Below are 17,239 nucleotides of genomic sequence, written 5' to 3'. Positions count from 1 at the left end.
TGTACTTATTAATAAAGATTTGTGCATTTTTAAATTGGATTATTGTAACTTAGTATTCAATGGAACCCCATTCCCACCAGTTATAGAAATAATAATAAAAACTTGGCTTTGTTGGGAATTTTTTTCCCCCACATTAAAAGTCAAAATTATGAGAAAAAAAGTCAAAATGACTAGATTTTCAAAAAGTCATAATTATGAGATGAAAAGTCAAAATTATGAGATAAAAAAAATCATGACTTTGAATCTCATAATTTCAATTTAACATGGGCAAAAAAAAAAATCATAACAAAGCCAAGTTTTCATTTTTATTTTTATAACTTTTTATAAATAGGTAAAACAGTTTAAAGAGTGTGTTGTTGTAAAGTCCATGTGGTACAGAGTGTTCTCGCGCTTCACTCCGCCCACTCCCACTGATCATATGACCAACACCAACCTGACTTCACTTCCTCAAACTGCTCAGCTCACTGTCCAGCCTGCACACACACTCACACACACACCCCTCCTCACCACGAGCAGGAAACCAACCCGAGCTTCTCTCCAGCACCAGTGTGTGTTTGTGAGAGTGTGTGTGTGAGCGGGCAGGCCGGTCCTGCTGTGGCCCTGATGGCAGGTCTGAGGAGCGGATCCGGATCGAGCAGCGGCGGGCAGAGAGGACTCCTCCTCCCGCTGCTGCTGCTCACCTGCAGCGCCAGGTGTGCTGCTGCTGCTGCTGCTGCCCCCAAACCCAGCAACATCATCCTGATCCTAGCCGACGACCAGGACGTTCATCTGGGGGGCATGGTGAGTCCTCTTCCACACTTTATTTTGAAAGTATCAACCACCTGTTGACTTCTGATGCTCCTCCCTGTAAACACACACCTGTAACTGTGTTTATAGTCACCTGCGTTACATTCAGAGGCACCTTATCAAACTTTATGGTGTTTTTATTATCTTAATATCCATAAAATTTAAATAACAGAAGCCTACAGCAGGTCTGCTGCTCTCTGGGCTTCCAGTTGTAAATACAGGAAGCAGGTTGTTTTTTCTGCTGCAAGTTCATTAATCAGTGGAGTTGATCTACAAAAAAATGTGCCAAAAATACACAGTTTACACTGTAAACACTGGCATTATTGTGAGAATCCAAATTTCCGACAATCCTTGAACAGTTTTTTCTGCTATAAAAAGTGACCAAAACTTGTGTTAAATGTTGATATTTGTGTCAGAATCTCTTCATTCTCCATGTGTCATTTAAAATAAAGCATTTGCACTAACCAGATCCTGTTAAAACATTATATTCTGCTCCTCAGAGACACTGTGAAGACGTGATTGATTCTGCTGAGACCAACGGTCACGTGACAAATATTCACTGAAAAATCTGTTTACACAGAGCAGAGAGGAGAGGACAGGAGAGGCTGTTTACACAGAGCAGAGAGGAGAGGACAGGAGAGGCTGTTTACACAGAGCAGAGAGGAGAGGACAGGAGAGGCTGTTTACACAGAGCATAAATTCAGTTTTATTCCAATTTTAAAAATGTATAATATATATAATTTATCAAATTTAAACACCACTGACTTTAAAATTTTTACTTTAAAAACCATAGTCATAAATGTATTTGTTCAAAATTCACCTCTTTTGAATTCAAATACATGGCCACAAATTCAGAAGTGTCAGAATAAAAAAAAAAAAAGAGTACTCAAGGTTGCTCAAATTTGGTTAAATTCAGATTTAAAAAGAATGTAAATTAATCGTTTATATAAATTAGTACACGGTTCTTTGAGACAATAAACACTGTAGCAATTATTTAAACAATTAATTAATAAAGAACACAAGTTTTTAATGCCTCTATATTAGTGATCACAGACCAAGTTATCATTTACAGATAAATCCTTGTGTCATGTTTCATGTTTGTTGTTGTTTGTTCCTTCAGACCCCTATGAAGAAAACTAAACTTTTAATCGGAGATGCAGGAGCAACGTTTGTGAACGCTGTGAGTACATTTACACACATGGAGTATAGTACATTTACTTGAGTACTGCACCTAAGTACACTCTACTACATCTCTGAGGGAGTATTGTACATTTTACTGCACTTTATACATTTAACATTTAATAGATAGCTAAAAAAAAAACATCAGTACTGTATGTTCACTATCAGTAAATTGCTGTCCATTGAAATAAAGAATAAATAAAATATTAAATAAATAGCTAAATATTACTGTATGTTCAGCCTGTATGTCAACTGCTGACTATTAAAATAATAAATAAATACACAATAAAATAAATAACTTGATAAACTTCAGCTTATGTTCAGTATCAGCCAGTTGTGACCATTTAAATAAATACAATTAAAATAAAGTTAAGAATAAAATAAATATCTATATAATTCTGTATGTGCAGTACTAGTCTGCTGTGATCATTTAAATAAAGAATGAATACAAATAAAATAAATATATTTATAGTACTGTATGTTCAGTGTTTTAATTAAATAATAAATAAATAATAAAATAAAAATATATGTAATACTGTATGTGCAGTGTTGGTAATAAAGAAAAAATATATAATACTCTATGTGCAGCATCATTCATAAAGAACATATAAAAAATAAAATATACATCTATAATAATGAATATGCACTATTAGTCACAAAGAATTAATACAAAATAAAATAAATCTATATATAATACTGTATATGCATTATTAGTCACCTGTGACCATTTAAATAAAGAATAAATAAAATAAAATGTATATCTATATAATACTGTATGTGCAGTATTAGTCAGCTGTGACCATTTAAATAAATAAAAATAAAATATATCTTTATAATACTGTATGTGCAGTATCCTTATTAAGGAATAAATAAAAAATAAAATAAATATCTATATAATACTGTATGTGCCCTATCCTTATTAAAGAATAAATAAAAAACAAAATAAATATCTATATAATACTGTATTTAAATGGCCCCAACTAACTAATTCTGCCAATAAAGAATAAATAAAAATAAGATAAATATCTTCATAGTACTGTATGTGCAGTATACTAATTAAAGAATAAATTAAAAATAAAATAAATCTCTATAAGACTGTATGTGCAGTACTAGTGTGACCATTTAAATAAATAAAATAAAATAAATGGATAAATAGTACTGTATGTGCAGCATCAGTCATGAATTTATTTTTGTGCGTACATTTTTTTCGAGGAAGTATCTTATGAAGAAGCAAAGATTATAGAAATGTCAGAAAATCTATGAATGTCACATGCTGATAAACCTGCTGAACTTCTGCGTGACTGTTCAACGCTGATTTCACATGTTCTGAGATGTTGAAACTGAAGGAGTTACACATCCTCCTCTCCTGTCACACTTCTCTTTTGTCACCTCCCCCTCTCTCCCTCCTCCTCTGTTCCCTTATTCTCTGTCTTCCTCTCGCCCCCTCCTCCTCCTCCTCCTCCTCCTCCTCCTCCTCCCTGTGAAGTTCACGGTGACGCCACTGTGCTGTCCGAGCCGCAGCAGCATCCTAACGGGTCAGTACCCGCACAACCACGAGGTCCGGAACAACTCCCTGTCGGGGAACTGCTCCAGCACGCTGTGGCAGAAAGGACCCGAGTCCTCGGCCTTCCCGCTCTACCTCAACAAGAACAACTACCAGACCTTCTTCGCTGGGAAATACCTGAACCAGGTCTGAACCGTGGCGCTTTTTATAAAATTAAAGTTCACATAGATGCGATTTTTTTAGCGTACTGGGAACATTTCATGTCTTTAAAACCAAATTTATTTTTATGAACACTTTCTTTAAAATGTTTTGAAATTTAAATTAAATGCCATTTTGATTCCTTTTAAATGAGCAACTAATAAAGAAAACATATGGAATAATTGAAATAATAAGAAAGTGATAAACCATCATTTAAATGATTTTAAATTTATATTTAATGTTATTTTGAGTCCCTTAAATAAGCAACTTTTTGATTTTTAAAATAATTAAATCACACTTTTTCTCTGGATAGAATACCTCCTGTTTTTAAAAAAAAATAAAAATTATAATAATAATAACAATGCAGGTATTTTTTTAATATAAAGATATTAATTTGTATTATTTTTCATCGGATTTGGAAACATTTCATGTCCATAAAGCCATAAACAATAATTTAAATAATTTTCCATTGAAATTAAATAATTTTTGAGTCCCTCAAATTTATTACCTATGAAAATATATTTATATTTTCCCCAAAGCCTATTTTACTTTCTTACTCATCATTTTATCATATTTTCCTGTTATATACATTAAATGTATTATTGGGTAAAACAATATTTAATTCATTTTGAATGTAAAGGTATTCATATATTTATATCATTTTTAATTGTAAATTAAATATTACTTGGACTAATTTATAACCAATAAAAAATGTATTATTACACCAATGATTTTTAAAAATTAAATGAAGCTGTTTAATAATAACAAGAAGTTAGGGTAGTAATACTCATAATTATTGAATATAAAGATAACAATTTATGTATCATTTTTTATCGTATTTGGGACAATTTCATATCCTTAAAGCCAAATTTCTTAATCTTTTAAATATTTTTTTATTTGAATTAAATGTAATTTTGAGTCATTTACATTAGCAACTAATAAGAAGTTAAGGAGGTAATACTTATCACTTATTCTGAATATGAAGATTACAACTTATGTATTCATTTATTTATTTTTATCATAATGGGAAAATGTCATATCCATAAAGCCATAAACCATCATTTAAATTATTTTTAAAATGTAAAACCAATTTAAAAAAATATTTCCCCTGAAAAAAAAATGTATTTTGAAGGTAGAGATATTCATATATTTTTTATTTATATTATTTTTATTTCTCATAAAATATATTATTTATTTTTTAGTTTTTTTTGTTTGTAGCATTTAGATCAAATGTGCAGAAATTTGGCTTGACATTCTTAATTTCTTGTTTCATTTCTAAAACTGTGACTTTTATTTAACTTTAGTACGGTAAGAAAGACGGAGAAGACATCGGCCATATTCCACCTGGCTGGGACCATTGGCACGCTCTGGTGAGTCACACGTAGCCACCCACACACAAGAATGTCTGTGATTAACTTTATTGGACTCTCTGTATAACAACAATTACTGTCAATAATACAGTTTGAATGTCGACCAAATTTATCCTTCTGTCTCACAGACAGACAGACAGATAGAGACACACACACACACACAATAACTATATATTCTATATTTTCAGTAGTCTCATAACTTCCCACATTTCTGTCCCAGGTCGGGAACTCTCAGTACTACAACTACACGCTGTCAGTGAACGGCAAAGAGGAGAAGCATGGAGACAGCTATGAGAAGGATTACCTCACAGACCTCATCGTGAGTAATAACACACACCGTGCAGCCTCCTCAGCAGTATTTCACACATTAGGACGTCTGCGGGGACATTTATGGGAAGATTTACGGGAAGATTAGGAGCGTTCACCTCCAGAGTGTCTGAATCAGCTGCAGCACAGAAACACCATTCCCCGTCAGTAAGCAGAATAACAGTTAATCATCAACAGCTGGAGGATAAAACTGCAAGAAAATCAGGCGAATCATGATTTAATTTAACTTCATGTAATAGAGTCTCTTTCTGTTTGAGAATGTCAGAATGAAGGCTTTTGGTTTCTTTGTGTTTTTAATTAAGTGTGCTTGTAAGAGAACACTAGAAAACTCTCCACCGGGCTTCTTTCTATTTATTCTTCCGTTTCTTCCATGTTGTTTTTCGGTTGACTACTTCTCCCGGAGTTTTGGTTGCACATAAAATAAAATGGGAATCAAATCGACCAGCTCGGCCATGACAAGTGTGCTATGACTTTTCTAAGTGTTTCGGCAAACGGTTTTCAAATTATTCTGCAAAAACACGCCAAAAAATTCCCCCAATGTTACCTTATGAAGAGGCTAGAGTGAATGACATCATAGCTAGAGTGGAGAGGGAGAGAAAATAAATTTGGAAACTGCGCTTGAGGCCACAGATGCCACTCCACAGAAATTATTATAGTTTGGGCATAGGACGCACAGATGATCCACCAACATGCACCAACAGCCTCATAGACCGCCATGGTAAAAAGGCGGGAACATTTCTGGAGGAAAGCAAAGGTACCAGTTTCTTCTGATCGCTCTAAAAAAACAAATTCTTATTTTTCTTCACAAAACACATTTGTAGACGTTCAGCAGGAACTCAGGATGCTCAAAGTGAAGTCGGTTCAATGATAGGAGCTACAGTTTGGCCAAAAATGCTTTCTGTTCAGGGGCACTTTCAGCTGTTTTTCTCTCAGTGGTGTCAGATGTCACAGGAGCAGCAGTGGTTGATTGCTCTCCTCTGATTGGTGGCCATGGTTGCTTGGCTACCAAAGCTGTAGCCACCCACACAAGAATGTCTGTGATTAACTTTATTGAACTCTCTGTATAATAACAATTACTGTCAATAATACAGTTTGAATGTCGACCATTTTATCCTTCTGTCTCACAGACAGACAGAGACACCCCCCCACACACACACACACACACACACACACACACACACACACACACACACAGACATACATGTTGGAAGCTTGATCTGTCACATACCTCAGCAGTGGTAGAGATAATTTACTGTAAACTACTTGGCAGTGTCAATAATGTATGAGTGAGAGTCACGGGCCTGTGAAGCACACTAGTTGAATGTGTCACCTTCATGATGCTGCTGCTCTTCCTCATCATGTGACTGATGACATCATGAGTCTTTCTGCTTAAACAGATGTCTGCATATTCTGCATATTCTGCAGTAAACACTCTTTATGAGAGCTGAACCTGCCGTCGTCTAATGAACTGCAGTAAATGTTGTATATAATGTATAACTCTTGAAGCGGCACTCCTTTAATTTAGTGTTCAGACTTGTGACAGATTAAAGTCACTAGTTTTAACAGACAGCATCACATTAGAGTCAAGGCTCAGGTCTGAAGGTGACCGTCACCATCAGGAGGTCGGCTTTGGATCGACCGTCCTGCAGAATCACTGACTGACTTCTTTAAAATCACTCTTTAAAAACTGTTTTTATAGACTTGCATTTATGTGATGTCTCCTCCTTTTTTTATGAGTTTTTTTTTGTTTTACCATCTGTATTTCGTCAACCTATTTATTTGCATTTTTGTGTTTCCAGATTTATTTATTTTCTTTATTGTTATTTCTTTATTCTTTTATTTCTTTGATTAGATTTTTATTTAATATTTTATTTATAATGTTTGTTAATTTTTTTAATTATTATTCTTTATTATTATTTATGTATACATTCATTGTTATTGTCTTCATTGTTTCTACATATTTATTTACATGTTTGTGTTTGTTTGTTTGTTTGTTTCTTTCTTTCTTTCTTTCTTTCTTTCTTTCTTTCTTTCTTTCTTTCTTTCTTCATTGTCTGTATTGCTTCCACCTATTTATTTTCATTTTTTGTGTTTGTGTATCTGGATTTATTTAATTTGATTTAATTTATTGTAATTATCTATATTGTTTCTACTTATTTATTTGCATTCTTGTGTTTCCAGTTTTTATTATTTCTTTTTTATTATTATTCTTATTTATTTATTCTATTTATTTTATTTAATGTAAAATAAAAATAAAATAATAATAATAATAAAAAAAATATTTTTATTTTTTTATAATTTTTATTTAAATATTTATCGTTCATTAGCCTGCTGTCCGAGATGATTTTGTATCTCCTTTTTTTAACCCTGATTCTGTTCTCCTCCTTTGTTCGGCTGCACTGAAATGCACTTTAATGTAGTTGAAGTGAGCTGTGAGTGTGCAGCTGTATGATCCAGGTAAATAGACGGATTGAACCGGGACTTTGTATCAGCAGAAAATTAAATGAAATGACTCTGATCGGGACCAGGGGCAATAAAGCTTGATAAGAACATCCCTAATCATTGGTGGACTAAAACCGAACAGAAATTTAAATGGGAAAAAAAGGCAGAAAAATGAGAAAAATATCTTTTAAAATTTAAAAGAAAGACCAGCATCTAGTTCGTCCATACACTGAGCTTTAAAAGCTTCATTCAGTGGTGGTAAAGACTCCCAGATTCTTCCTGTTCTTTAGTTTATTATTAACTCTCTGATATCTGATGTAACAGACAAACTGCTGTTGTTTCTGTCCTCTGTGTCTCATTCTTCCCTCTCTGCTTGTTCCTCCTCCCTGCAGACGAACCGGACGCTCCACTTCCTGGAGGACCGCAGCCCGCAGCATCCCTTCTTCCTCATGCTGTCTCCTCCGGCGCCTCACTCGCCGTGGACCGCCGCGCCGCAGTACCAGAACGAGTTCAAGGACGTGAAAGCTCCTCGAGACGGCAGCTTCGACAAACCGGGGAAGGTGAGTCCCAGTCGCACATCAAACTCACATAAATATCACTGTTTTTTTTTCAGAAATATATGAAGTATTTGTGTGTGTGTTTTAGGACAAACACTGGCTGCTGCGTCAGCCCGTCAACCCCATGACCAACAGCTCGCTCACCTTCCTGGACAGTGCCTACAGGAAAAGGTACGGCTGACACACTGAAATATGTTTATTTTAGGGCCGGGACTTTAACGCGTTAATTAAGATTAATTAATTACACAAAAATGAACATGTTAAAAAAATTGACGCATTTTAATCACTTATTTTTGCACCGCGGAGCGTTTCTCACTGGATGAGTTTCAGGAGGACCGATTATACTGGAGCACAAACTAGCGTTCATGAGTTCAGACAACAACAAACCACAGTGAACATGAAGGAAGAAGCTGATGAGACCTTTGGTTGGCCCCGTGGATGATGGGACATTTAGTTACTAAAAACCAACGGATGGAAGCGTGGATAAGAGCATGGTTGTGTTGCTATGCAACAAGGAATTCACATATCACCGCAGCACATTGAGCCTCAAGTATCACCTCAATGCAAAACATATAGCAGCTAGCGGCTAGTGTGGTAGCTAGCATGGATTGTGTTTTACTTAGAAAACCAAAGTTTTCTAGTTTACAGAAGGTCTACCTACCTATAGGCTACCTGGATTTATGAAATGTACTATATTTCTAAATATGCTATTGCTACACTTAATGGCAAAAATTGCACTGGTCTGTTGGACTTGAACAAAAATAAACAATATTTTTGTTTCTTAAGCTTATGTATTCAGTCATTATTCAATGGTATACTAAAAATCCATGTGAAAAAAATTACTTCTCACTGTTCTCAGGTCAAATATTTATATGCGATTAAAATGCGATTAATTTCGATTAATTAATTACAAAGCCTCTAATTAGATAATTTTTTTTAATCGAGTCCCGGCCCTAGTTTGTTTATTTATTTATTTATGATAAGATCAGACTTTATTTTTCCTGCAGTGGGGGAATTTAGTCATCACAACAGCTCAAGATACAGACACATAGACTCTGTTTAGATGGAGAGGATCTGGACAGAAAACGCAAAAGTGCCGTTGCGTTCTTACTTTTTATTCCGCGTTTAGACGAGTGTCTTTAGGGGGAAATCTGCGTGCATACGGTGACGCAAAAGTCTGTGAAATTTGTATGCACGCCTACTCCTAGTAGTTCTCCCGGGTCTTGTCCACAGCTTCTGTTTCATCTCTGCTGAATTGGTGCATCAGAAAATGTCCCTAGTTAATTAATGCTTCTTCTCTGTTCTGTTCTATTGTCTGTGATAATTCTGCTTCACTGCTGAAATGACTCCTGATAGTTCTCAGAGCTGCAGGGCAACTTGAATGTCTGACTGATGGAAGGGGGGAAGGAAGCGAGAAAGGAAAGGAAAGAAGGAAGGAAGTAAAGAAGGAAGGAAGTAAAGAAGGAACAAAGGAAACGAAGAAACTAAAGAAGGAAGGAAGGGACAAAGGAAGACAAGAAAGGAAAGAAGGGACAGAGTCAACGAAGAAACTGAAGGAGATGAAGGAAGGAAAGAAGGAAGAAAGGAAACAAAAAAAATAAAGAAGGAGATGAAGGAAGGAAAGGAAAGAAGGAAGGAAGACAGGAAAGAAAGGTTGCTGAAATGTCTCCTGATAGTTCTCAGAGCTGCAGGGCAACTTGAATGTCTGACTAATGGAAACAGTCCGACATGTTTGTTGTCGTTGGTCTGGTCTGCACATGCAAGTTAGGTAAACATGACGAGAGCCAGCATGAGCTGATCAGAGACACTTCTACGTTTTTCAACCCTTTAGACAGAAACACAACGGTGGAGCGTTACTGAGATTTCCACTCTGGAGGGTGGTTTCATTTTTTTGCGTTTTTAAGGTAAAAAAACGCTGTCACCGTCTAAACGAAAGGCTCATCTGATAAATTATTTTGTTGTTTTCACCCGAGAGCGTTGTCATGTAAACAGACCCATAGATATAAAAAACATAATATTAAAAAAAGACATATACATACATTCTATACACCTTTATATAAATAAATTAGTTATGTCATATTTTATCTTATTTAATCTTTATTTAATCAGGCAGTCTCATTGAGATTGACATCTCTTTTATATAAATAACACAAATTCAAGAAAAACATAAAACATAAAGATAATAAAGCTTTAAAATCACCAATTGGAGTGCAAAACTCTAATTTAAATGTTTTTAATGGTTTGCAGCTCATTCTATTCTGTCATTCTCTATCTAACATGAGATGGGTTGGTTGGTTTTATCATAAAAATAAATAAATCCCTCCTGCAGCTCTCCTCTCTGATCTGAGCTCCTCTTCATGCACTAATCTGTACAAGTACTCTTCATTCATTTCATCAGTCCTGACCGTAACTGATCACACAGTTTTGCAGCATGTGAGAAGTAGCATCCTGTGAATCTTTGACCTGGTGTTAACCACAAGGCCAAGTGATGAACGTTTTCTCTTGTGTTTTATTGTCAGACTCTCTTTTAGACTCATTGTGAAATTCCTCTTCTGTTTTTTGGTTTGCTCTGCAGGCTGATGTTGCAAATGTTGGAATTGCAACTTTTTCTGCAGGAATTTCCAACATTAAATCAGGTTTTTACCATCTGAAGAAACATGCATGTGCATTTGCATTTGTAGAACAGCCAAAAGAAACACTCTCTCTCTCTGGAATCACTTGTGATCGGACAAAATCAGCCGTTATCAGATAGATATTCTGAAACCTGAAAGCCAAGAAGAGGTGCTAGTAGAAGTCTAGTTTTCTCTCGGACCACTTCAAGTTAAATATGTTGAGGTTAACAAGTTTTTTTTCACCCAATGAGACAGAACAAAACCGCCTACCCACCTCCGCTTTAACAAGTTTTACCACTTGCTTCCCCTTTGCTCCAGAGAGTTTAAATCATTTTAATTGACAGCTGTGTGTTAAATATAAAAAATATAAATGAGTTTAAATTACACACCAAGAATGGAAAAAAATGATACTATATCCAACATTAAAGCGACTATAGATCTTGCCATAATTACATTTATATGCAAAAATCTGCACAGCCCGACTAACGCCAGACCAAACTTTAGTGTCTTTATATTTACATCTATTGGTATAATAACATGTACAGCACTGTGCAAAAGTCTGAGGCAGGTGTGAAAAACTGCAAAGGGTGGTCACAGCAAATATTAATTTGATTTAGATTTGTCTACTGCTCACTCACTTAATTATTAACTTTTCTATTTTTGAAAGCATTCTTATTTTTAAATTAGTTTAAATGGAAAGTGGAAAAGTTGATCTTCTATCAAACACTAAAGCAACTTAAATAAAACAGCTGGAAGTCAAAAGTAAATAGTATTTTAGAATCGGAGAGAATAACTTAATTAATAGTAATTATTATTATGTTACAGTATATTATTGAAGTGTATATATTTATGTATATAATTACTCTATTTCTTTTCTTCTTTTTCCAACCTTATTATGATTTTATCTTATCTATTATTGTTTGTCCTAACTTATTAGTTGCTCACTATAAACATATTCATTTCTCTTTAAGATGTGATGTCTGATTCTTATTTCAGTGGCTGTCAGAGTGCCTCCCTGCACTCCTCTGCACATTTTATCTGAGCTTGTAACAAACAGAAAGCTCTTTAAACCTTTTTTCGTGCAGGTGGCAGACGCTGCTGTCTGTGGACGACATGGTGGAGAAGCTGGTGAAAAAACTGGAGAGCATCAAGGAGCTGGACAACACCTACATCTTCTACACGTCAGATAACGGCTACCACACAGGTCAGAGCCCGCCCCCTGCTGCTCTGCTCCTCCTGCATCATTAATCCAGCTCGTTAACATGCTAGTCAGGCCGCTTCACATAATATAAGGGACTCGTCGGAAAGCTCAACATTTTTCCCACATTCTCACCATCTCCACAACTTTCAATTTTCAATGGGAGCCACTTCATCAAGATTGTGGATCGGAGATGGCAGCCATATAAAGTCTATGAGAACCAATATATCTTCCAAGCCACTTAGAAGGTCAATATTGGTGTCAAAATATAAATTTTCTATGGAGAATATCACTAGATGATTATTCCATCAAATAGATATGTTCATTTTGGTCGCGTATTTTCCAACTCAGTTCCTAAGCAATCTGACATACGGTCATGGAAAAAAATTATTAGACCGCCCTTTTTCTTCAGTTTCTTGTTCATTTTAATAATGATATTTGTCCCAACAAATGTACCTTTAGTTGTACCAGGCATTAAAATGAACAAGAAATTAAAGAAAACAAGGGTGGTCTAATATTTTTTCCATGACTGTATATTAATTAAGGTTATATATATAGTGCATGTATTCTCAAAAATGTATCTTTTGACACAAAGATTGTCCACCTAAGTGGCTTGAAAGATATATTGGTTCTCATAGATTTTATATGGCAGCCATCTTGATGGAGTGGCTCCCATCAAAAATTGAAACCTCTGGTGATGGAGAGTATGTGGAAGAAATGTGGAGCTTTTGCCTGACGTGTCCCCATTCTTCTCAAATCTGGTCCTTAGCCGCCTGACTATGTGTCCCTCCGTCCTCAGGTCAGTTCTCTCTGCCCATCGATAAGAGACAGCTGTACGAGTTTGACATCAGGGTCCCTCTCATGGTCCGCGGCCCCGGGATCAAACCCAAGCAGACGCTGCAGGTCTGTGCAGGTTATTAAAGGCAGAATCTGTTGCTGTGACCATTAGTTTCATTTAATGATCTGTTTGTGTTCCTCAGGCTCCTGTGCTGAACATCGACCTGGCTCCCACCATCCTGGACATATCTGGAGTCAACCTGTCCACTGTCAACGTGGACGGACAGTCTTTCCTCTCTCAGATGGTCAGCTGCTGCTTCAACGCTTTGATGCACAACATATTGACCAGCCTTCTAATGCACAACATGGGTCAAAAATGACCTACAATATTTAATGCTTGCTTGCTGTGTTTTTCTGTGATCTTTCTTTTGATATCAACTTATTTTATGATTGAATATTCCAAGCATTCTTTAAATATCTTGTTTTTTATAACAACAGATCGTTATTTCTATTTTTACCTCTTATACTTTATGAAGAAAAAAAGTTTTTGTATTATTACAAAGCTAACTACTAGGCTAAGTAGCTTGCTAAGCTAACTATTCAGCCAAGAAGTTAGCTAAGTAGTTAGCTTAGCAAGCTACTTAGCTAAGATATGGGTCATTTTTCACCCATGTTGTGCATTAGAAGAGTAGTGACACAAAAAGGGATTTTGTTAAAAAAAATAAAATAAAGTAAAACATAAAAATTAGGATGTATGATGATCAAAAAAACTAATTGAGGAAAACCTGGAACACTGAATGATGAAAATAATTTATTGCAAAGATATAGAACATAAAAACTCATACATATCGCGTCACTTTAGACCCATTTTGTGCATCAAAGGGTTAAATGTTTACCTGAATGTAAGTTTTTTTCCCCCTCAGTCTCTAAAACCTTTAACTTCTCCTCCTGTCAGGCCCCGTCACTGCGTAACGGCACCGCTCGTCCTTTTTTCCTCGTAGAATACACCGGAGAGGGACATCCAACCACAGATCCTGCCTGTCCCAAACTGGGTCCTGGACTCTCCGTGAGTATCGGAACAAGTTTCAATGCTTGCAACCTTTGAATAATTACCAAAATTACACCATTTATCATAGCCAGAGACTGAAAAAAACAGGAATTATTATCAGATTTTCACATTTCTGACAGTTCTTAAAAAAACACCAAGAAAAATAACCAAATTTGAGCTAAAAATTTTGATATTTGTGTCAGAATCTCTTTATCCTTCATGTGTCATTTAAAATAAAGCATTTGCACTAAGCAGATCCTGTTAAAAAGAAACAGGCTGCTGAGCAGAGAGGAGAGGACAGGAGAGGCTGTTTACACAGAGCAGAGAGGAGAGGACAAGAGAGGCTGTTTACACAGAGCATAATACTTCAATATGTGGAGAAAACTGTTTTACAACATTCAGGACACCTGTGAGCACTTGGAAAAGTGTTTATATAGATTACATTTTTCCCCAAAAACATTTTGTATAATATTGCAGAATTTAATGTTTTAACAGGATCTGGTTACTGCAAACACTTTATTTTTGGACACGTGAGTTGCAGTGCTGACTCAGCTCTTCATTTCCTGCAGCAATGTTTCCCAGACTGCGTGTGTGAAGACGCCTACAACAACACGTACGCCTGCGTCAGGACGCTGGACAAAGATCAGAACCTGCAGTACTGCGAGTTCGCAGACAGCGAGGTACGGCAGCACACTAAGAAAAATAGTTACACTGACTTCAAACACAGGTTTGCTTTTTGTGTATCACTTTTTGTACGCTTCTAATGCACAAGGTCTTTTTTGACCCATGTGTGTAAACTTGATGTACTAATACAAAAAGTATGAAAGGAAAAATGGATATAATCTATTGTAATAAAAAAAAAGATACAAAAAAAACACACAAAAAAGATATTAACCCTTTATCAGGCAAAGAACTATATTTGGAAACTTCAGGTAATATTCAGAGAAAAAAGTTGCAAATTTACTAGATTAAAGTGGCAAATCTACAAGAAAAAAAGTCGCAGATTTAAGAGATTTAAAGTGGCAAATCTGCGGGAAAATAAGTCGCAGATTTACGAGAAAAAAGTGGGAAAAAACAACTTTTTTCTCCCAGATTCACCACTTTAACCCTTAAAGGAACACTCCACCGTTTTTTCATATTAAAACATGTTATTCGGGTAAGTAAGACGAGTTGATACAGACCTCTTGCGTCTCAATGCGTGCACTCAATCGCCCTGGCGCGCGGAGCTACTTGGCTAGCACTTAGCTTAGCCCAGTTCATTCATTAGGATCCAAACAGATGGACAGTTAGAAGCGACCAAACTCCTCCACGTTTTCCCTATTTAAATACAGCTACATGAGTAGTTAAAGGACCAAGTATGGCGACACAAAATAAATAATGGCGGAATAGCACTTGGGAGCACTTCGACTCGGCGCAGTAATATCATCACTTCCGCTCCCTCTCACTTCCGTCAGGAGTGATGATATTACTGCGCCGAGTCGAAGTGCTCCCAAGTGCTATTCCGCCATACATTATAGTTATCCTTTTTATCCGCTTCGAAAAGCGCCACGTTTTATTTTGTTTTATCTGTTTGGATCCTAATGAATGAACTGGGCTAAGCTAAGTGCTAGCCAAGTAGCTCCGCGCGCCAGGGCGATTGAGTGCACGCATTGAGACGCAAGAGGTCTGTATCAACTCGTCTTACTTACCCGAATAACATGTTTTAATATGAAAAAACGATGGAGTGTTCCTTTAATAGGACACTCATTGAAATACTTGCAAATTTCAACCCTAGAGAATATTGGAGGATATTACATACAGCCAGAATGCGTAAAAAACATACGAAAATAATATATCGCGCAGATTTGCCACTTTAAATCTCTTAAATCTGCAACTTTTTTCTTGTAGATTTGCCACTTTAATCTAGTAAATTTGCAACTTTTTTCTCGAAATATTACCTGAAGTTACCAAATATAGTCTTTTGCCTGATAAAGGGTTAAAACACACAGCCAGCATGAAATAACATGGGAAATGAATGCGGGTCATTTTTGACCCATGTTGTGCATTAGAAGGTGTTTATATGTTGTGCATCAAAGGGAAGTAGAAGATCTGAATACCTCTTCCCTCGCTGCCTGTCTGACTTTCCGTCTTTCTTCTTTGTGTCTCAGTCGTTCGTGGAGGTGTACAACCTGACGGCGGACCCCCACCAGCTGGAGAACATCATAAAGAAGGTGGACCCGACCATCCTGCAGACGATGAACCAGCGACTCATCAAGCTGCAGTCGTGTCAGGGAGCCAGCTGCCGGGACTTCAAGTAGAGGAGAAGAAGAAGAAGAAGAAGCTGCCCAACAGACTTTTCCTCTCATGTTGCCTCGGAGGAGAAGCTCAGGTGTGATTAATAACTGAACCGACGGCTGGTTCTGTGTAGCTGCTTCAGTTTCAGGGTCCTGGTGTTGTGCATGCTGGCTCACTGTCACACTGTCATGGTTTACTGGGACATTTAGACAGAAAGGAGCCGAGGTGAGGAGAAGGTTTACGGGAACTATGTTTATTTTTGCTTTCTTGCTGAGAGTTAAATGAGAAGATTGATATCACATATCTCATGTCTAAATATAATTAGGTTCACTCTCATTCAGCTGTTTTAAAAAATAGAAATATAATCTGTTTAACCCAAACTCTACACACAAAAACCGGAAAGCTGCAGCAAAAGTTGCAAAACACTTATTATTCTGCAGATAATTTCTTTAAAAGTACAGATAATATACAGTAAATATCCATATTTTAAAATGTATATATGTAGATTAACTCCTTTGCAACTTTTGCTGCATTTACATTTTTTAACATTACATACAGAAATAAATACAGAAAATACAGATAATAAACAGTTTTTTTACTTTAATATGATGCTAAGTTTTGTTTACTTTTTTACAGTTTTTTTGCGATTGTTTTATTTTACAGGGTTTTCTTATTGTTTTTTTCTACATTAAATGCAAATACCATAAAAAGGCAAAAAACTTTTATTGCAAATGTTAACTATAAAATAGACGTTGAAATCTTCAATAAAATGCAACAATTTATTTTTACATTTATTTTAAATCAAATTAAATGTTTTACTCTACTGCTTTAATTTTAGATTCAGCAATCTGCTGTGTATGGTTTGTATTGTTTGTATTTTTACAAAGAATTCACTGCAATTAAACATTCAAGACCATTAAGCAATTAAATAATACTGTTAAAATAATCTATCATTTCCTGTTATATT

At 35.8% G+C, this 17,239-nt stretch overlaps 1 protein-coding gene across 1 annotated transcript in view; it reads left to right on the top strand.

Annotated features, from left to right (window-relative positions):
- The first annotated feature begins 474 nt into the window (after window positions 1-474).
- The window catches only part of gnsb (glucosamine (N-acetyl)-6-sulfatase (Sanfilippo disease IIID), b), an 18,450-nt gene continuing 1,685 nt past the window's right edge, over window positions 475-17,239 (top strand). The window contains exons 1-13 of the mRNA XM_059357351.1: window positions 475-780; window positions 1,907-1,966; window positions 3,452-3,655; window positions 4,972-5,037; window positions 5,258-5,356; window positions 8,199-8,366; window positions 8,452-8,534; window positions 12,061-12,179; window positions 12,973-13,076; window positions 13,154-13,255; window positions 13,906-14,016; window positions 14,568-14,678; window positions 16,146-17,239. The exon at window positions 16,146-17,239 is cut by the window's right edge and continues 1,685 nt beyond it. Coding sequence (XP_059213334.1) covers window positions 604-780; window positions 1,907-1,966; window positions 3,452-3,655; window positions 4,972-5,037; window positions 5,258-5,356; window positions 8,199-8,366; window positions 8,452-8,534; window positions 12,061-12,179; window positions 12,973-13,076; window positions 13,154-13,255; window positions 13,906-14,016; window positions 14,568-14,678; window positions 16,146-16,295 — 1,554 coding nt within the window. The 5' untranslated portion in view covers window positions 475-603 and the 3' untranslated portion in view covers window positions 16,296-17,239. The remainder of the gene's footprint in view (window positions 781-1,906; window positions 1,967-3,451; window positions 3,656-4,971; window positions 5,038-5,257; window positions 5,357-8,198; window positions 8,367-8,451; window positions 8,535-12,060; window positions 12,180-12,972; window positions 13,077-13,153; window positions 13,256-13,905; window positions 14,017-14,567; window positions 14,679-16,145) is intronic.

Source organism: Centropristis striata, chromosome 19, assembly GCF_030273125.1.
Source record: "Centropristis striata isolate RG_2023a ecotype Rhode Island chromosome 19, C.striata_1.0, whole genome shotgun sequence".
Lineage (NCBI taxonomy): Eukaryota > Metazoa > Chordata > Actinopteri > Perciformes > Serranidae > Centropristis > Centropristis striata.
This window is presented reverse-complemented; position numbering and strand designations above follow the sequence as displayed.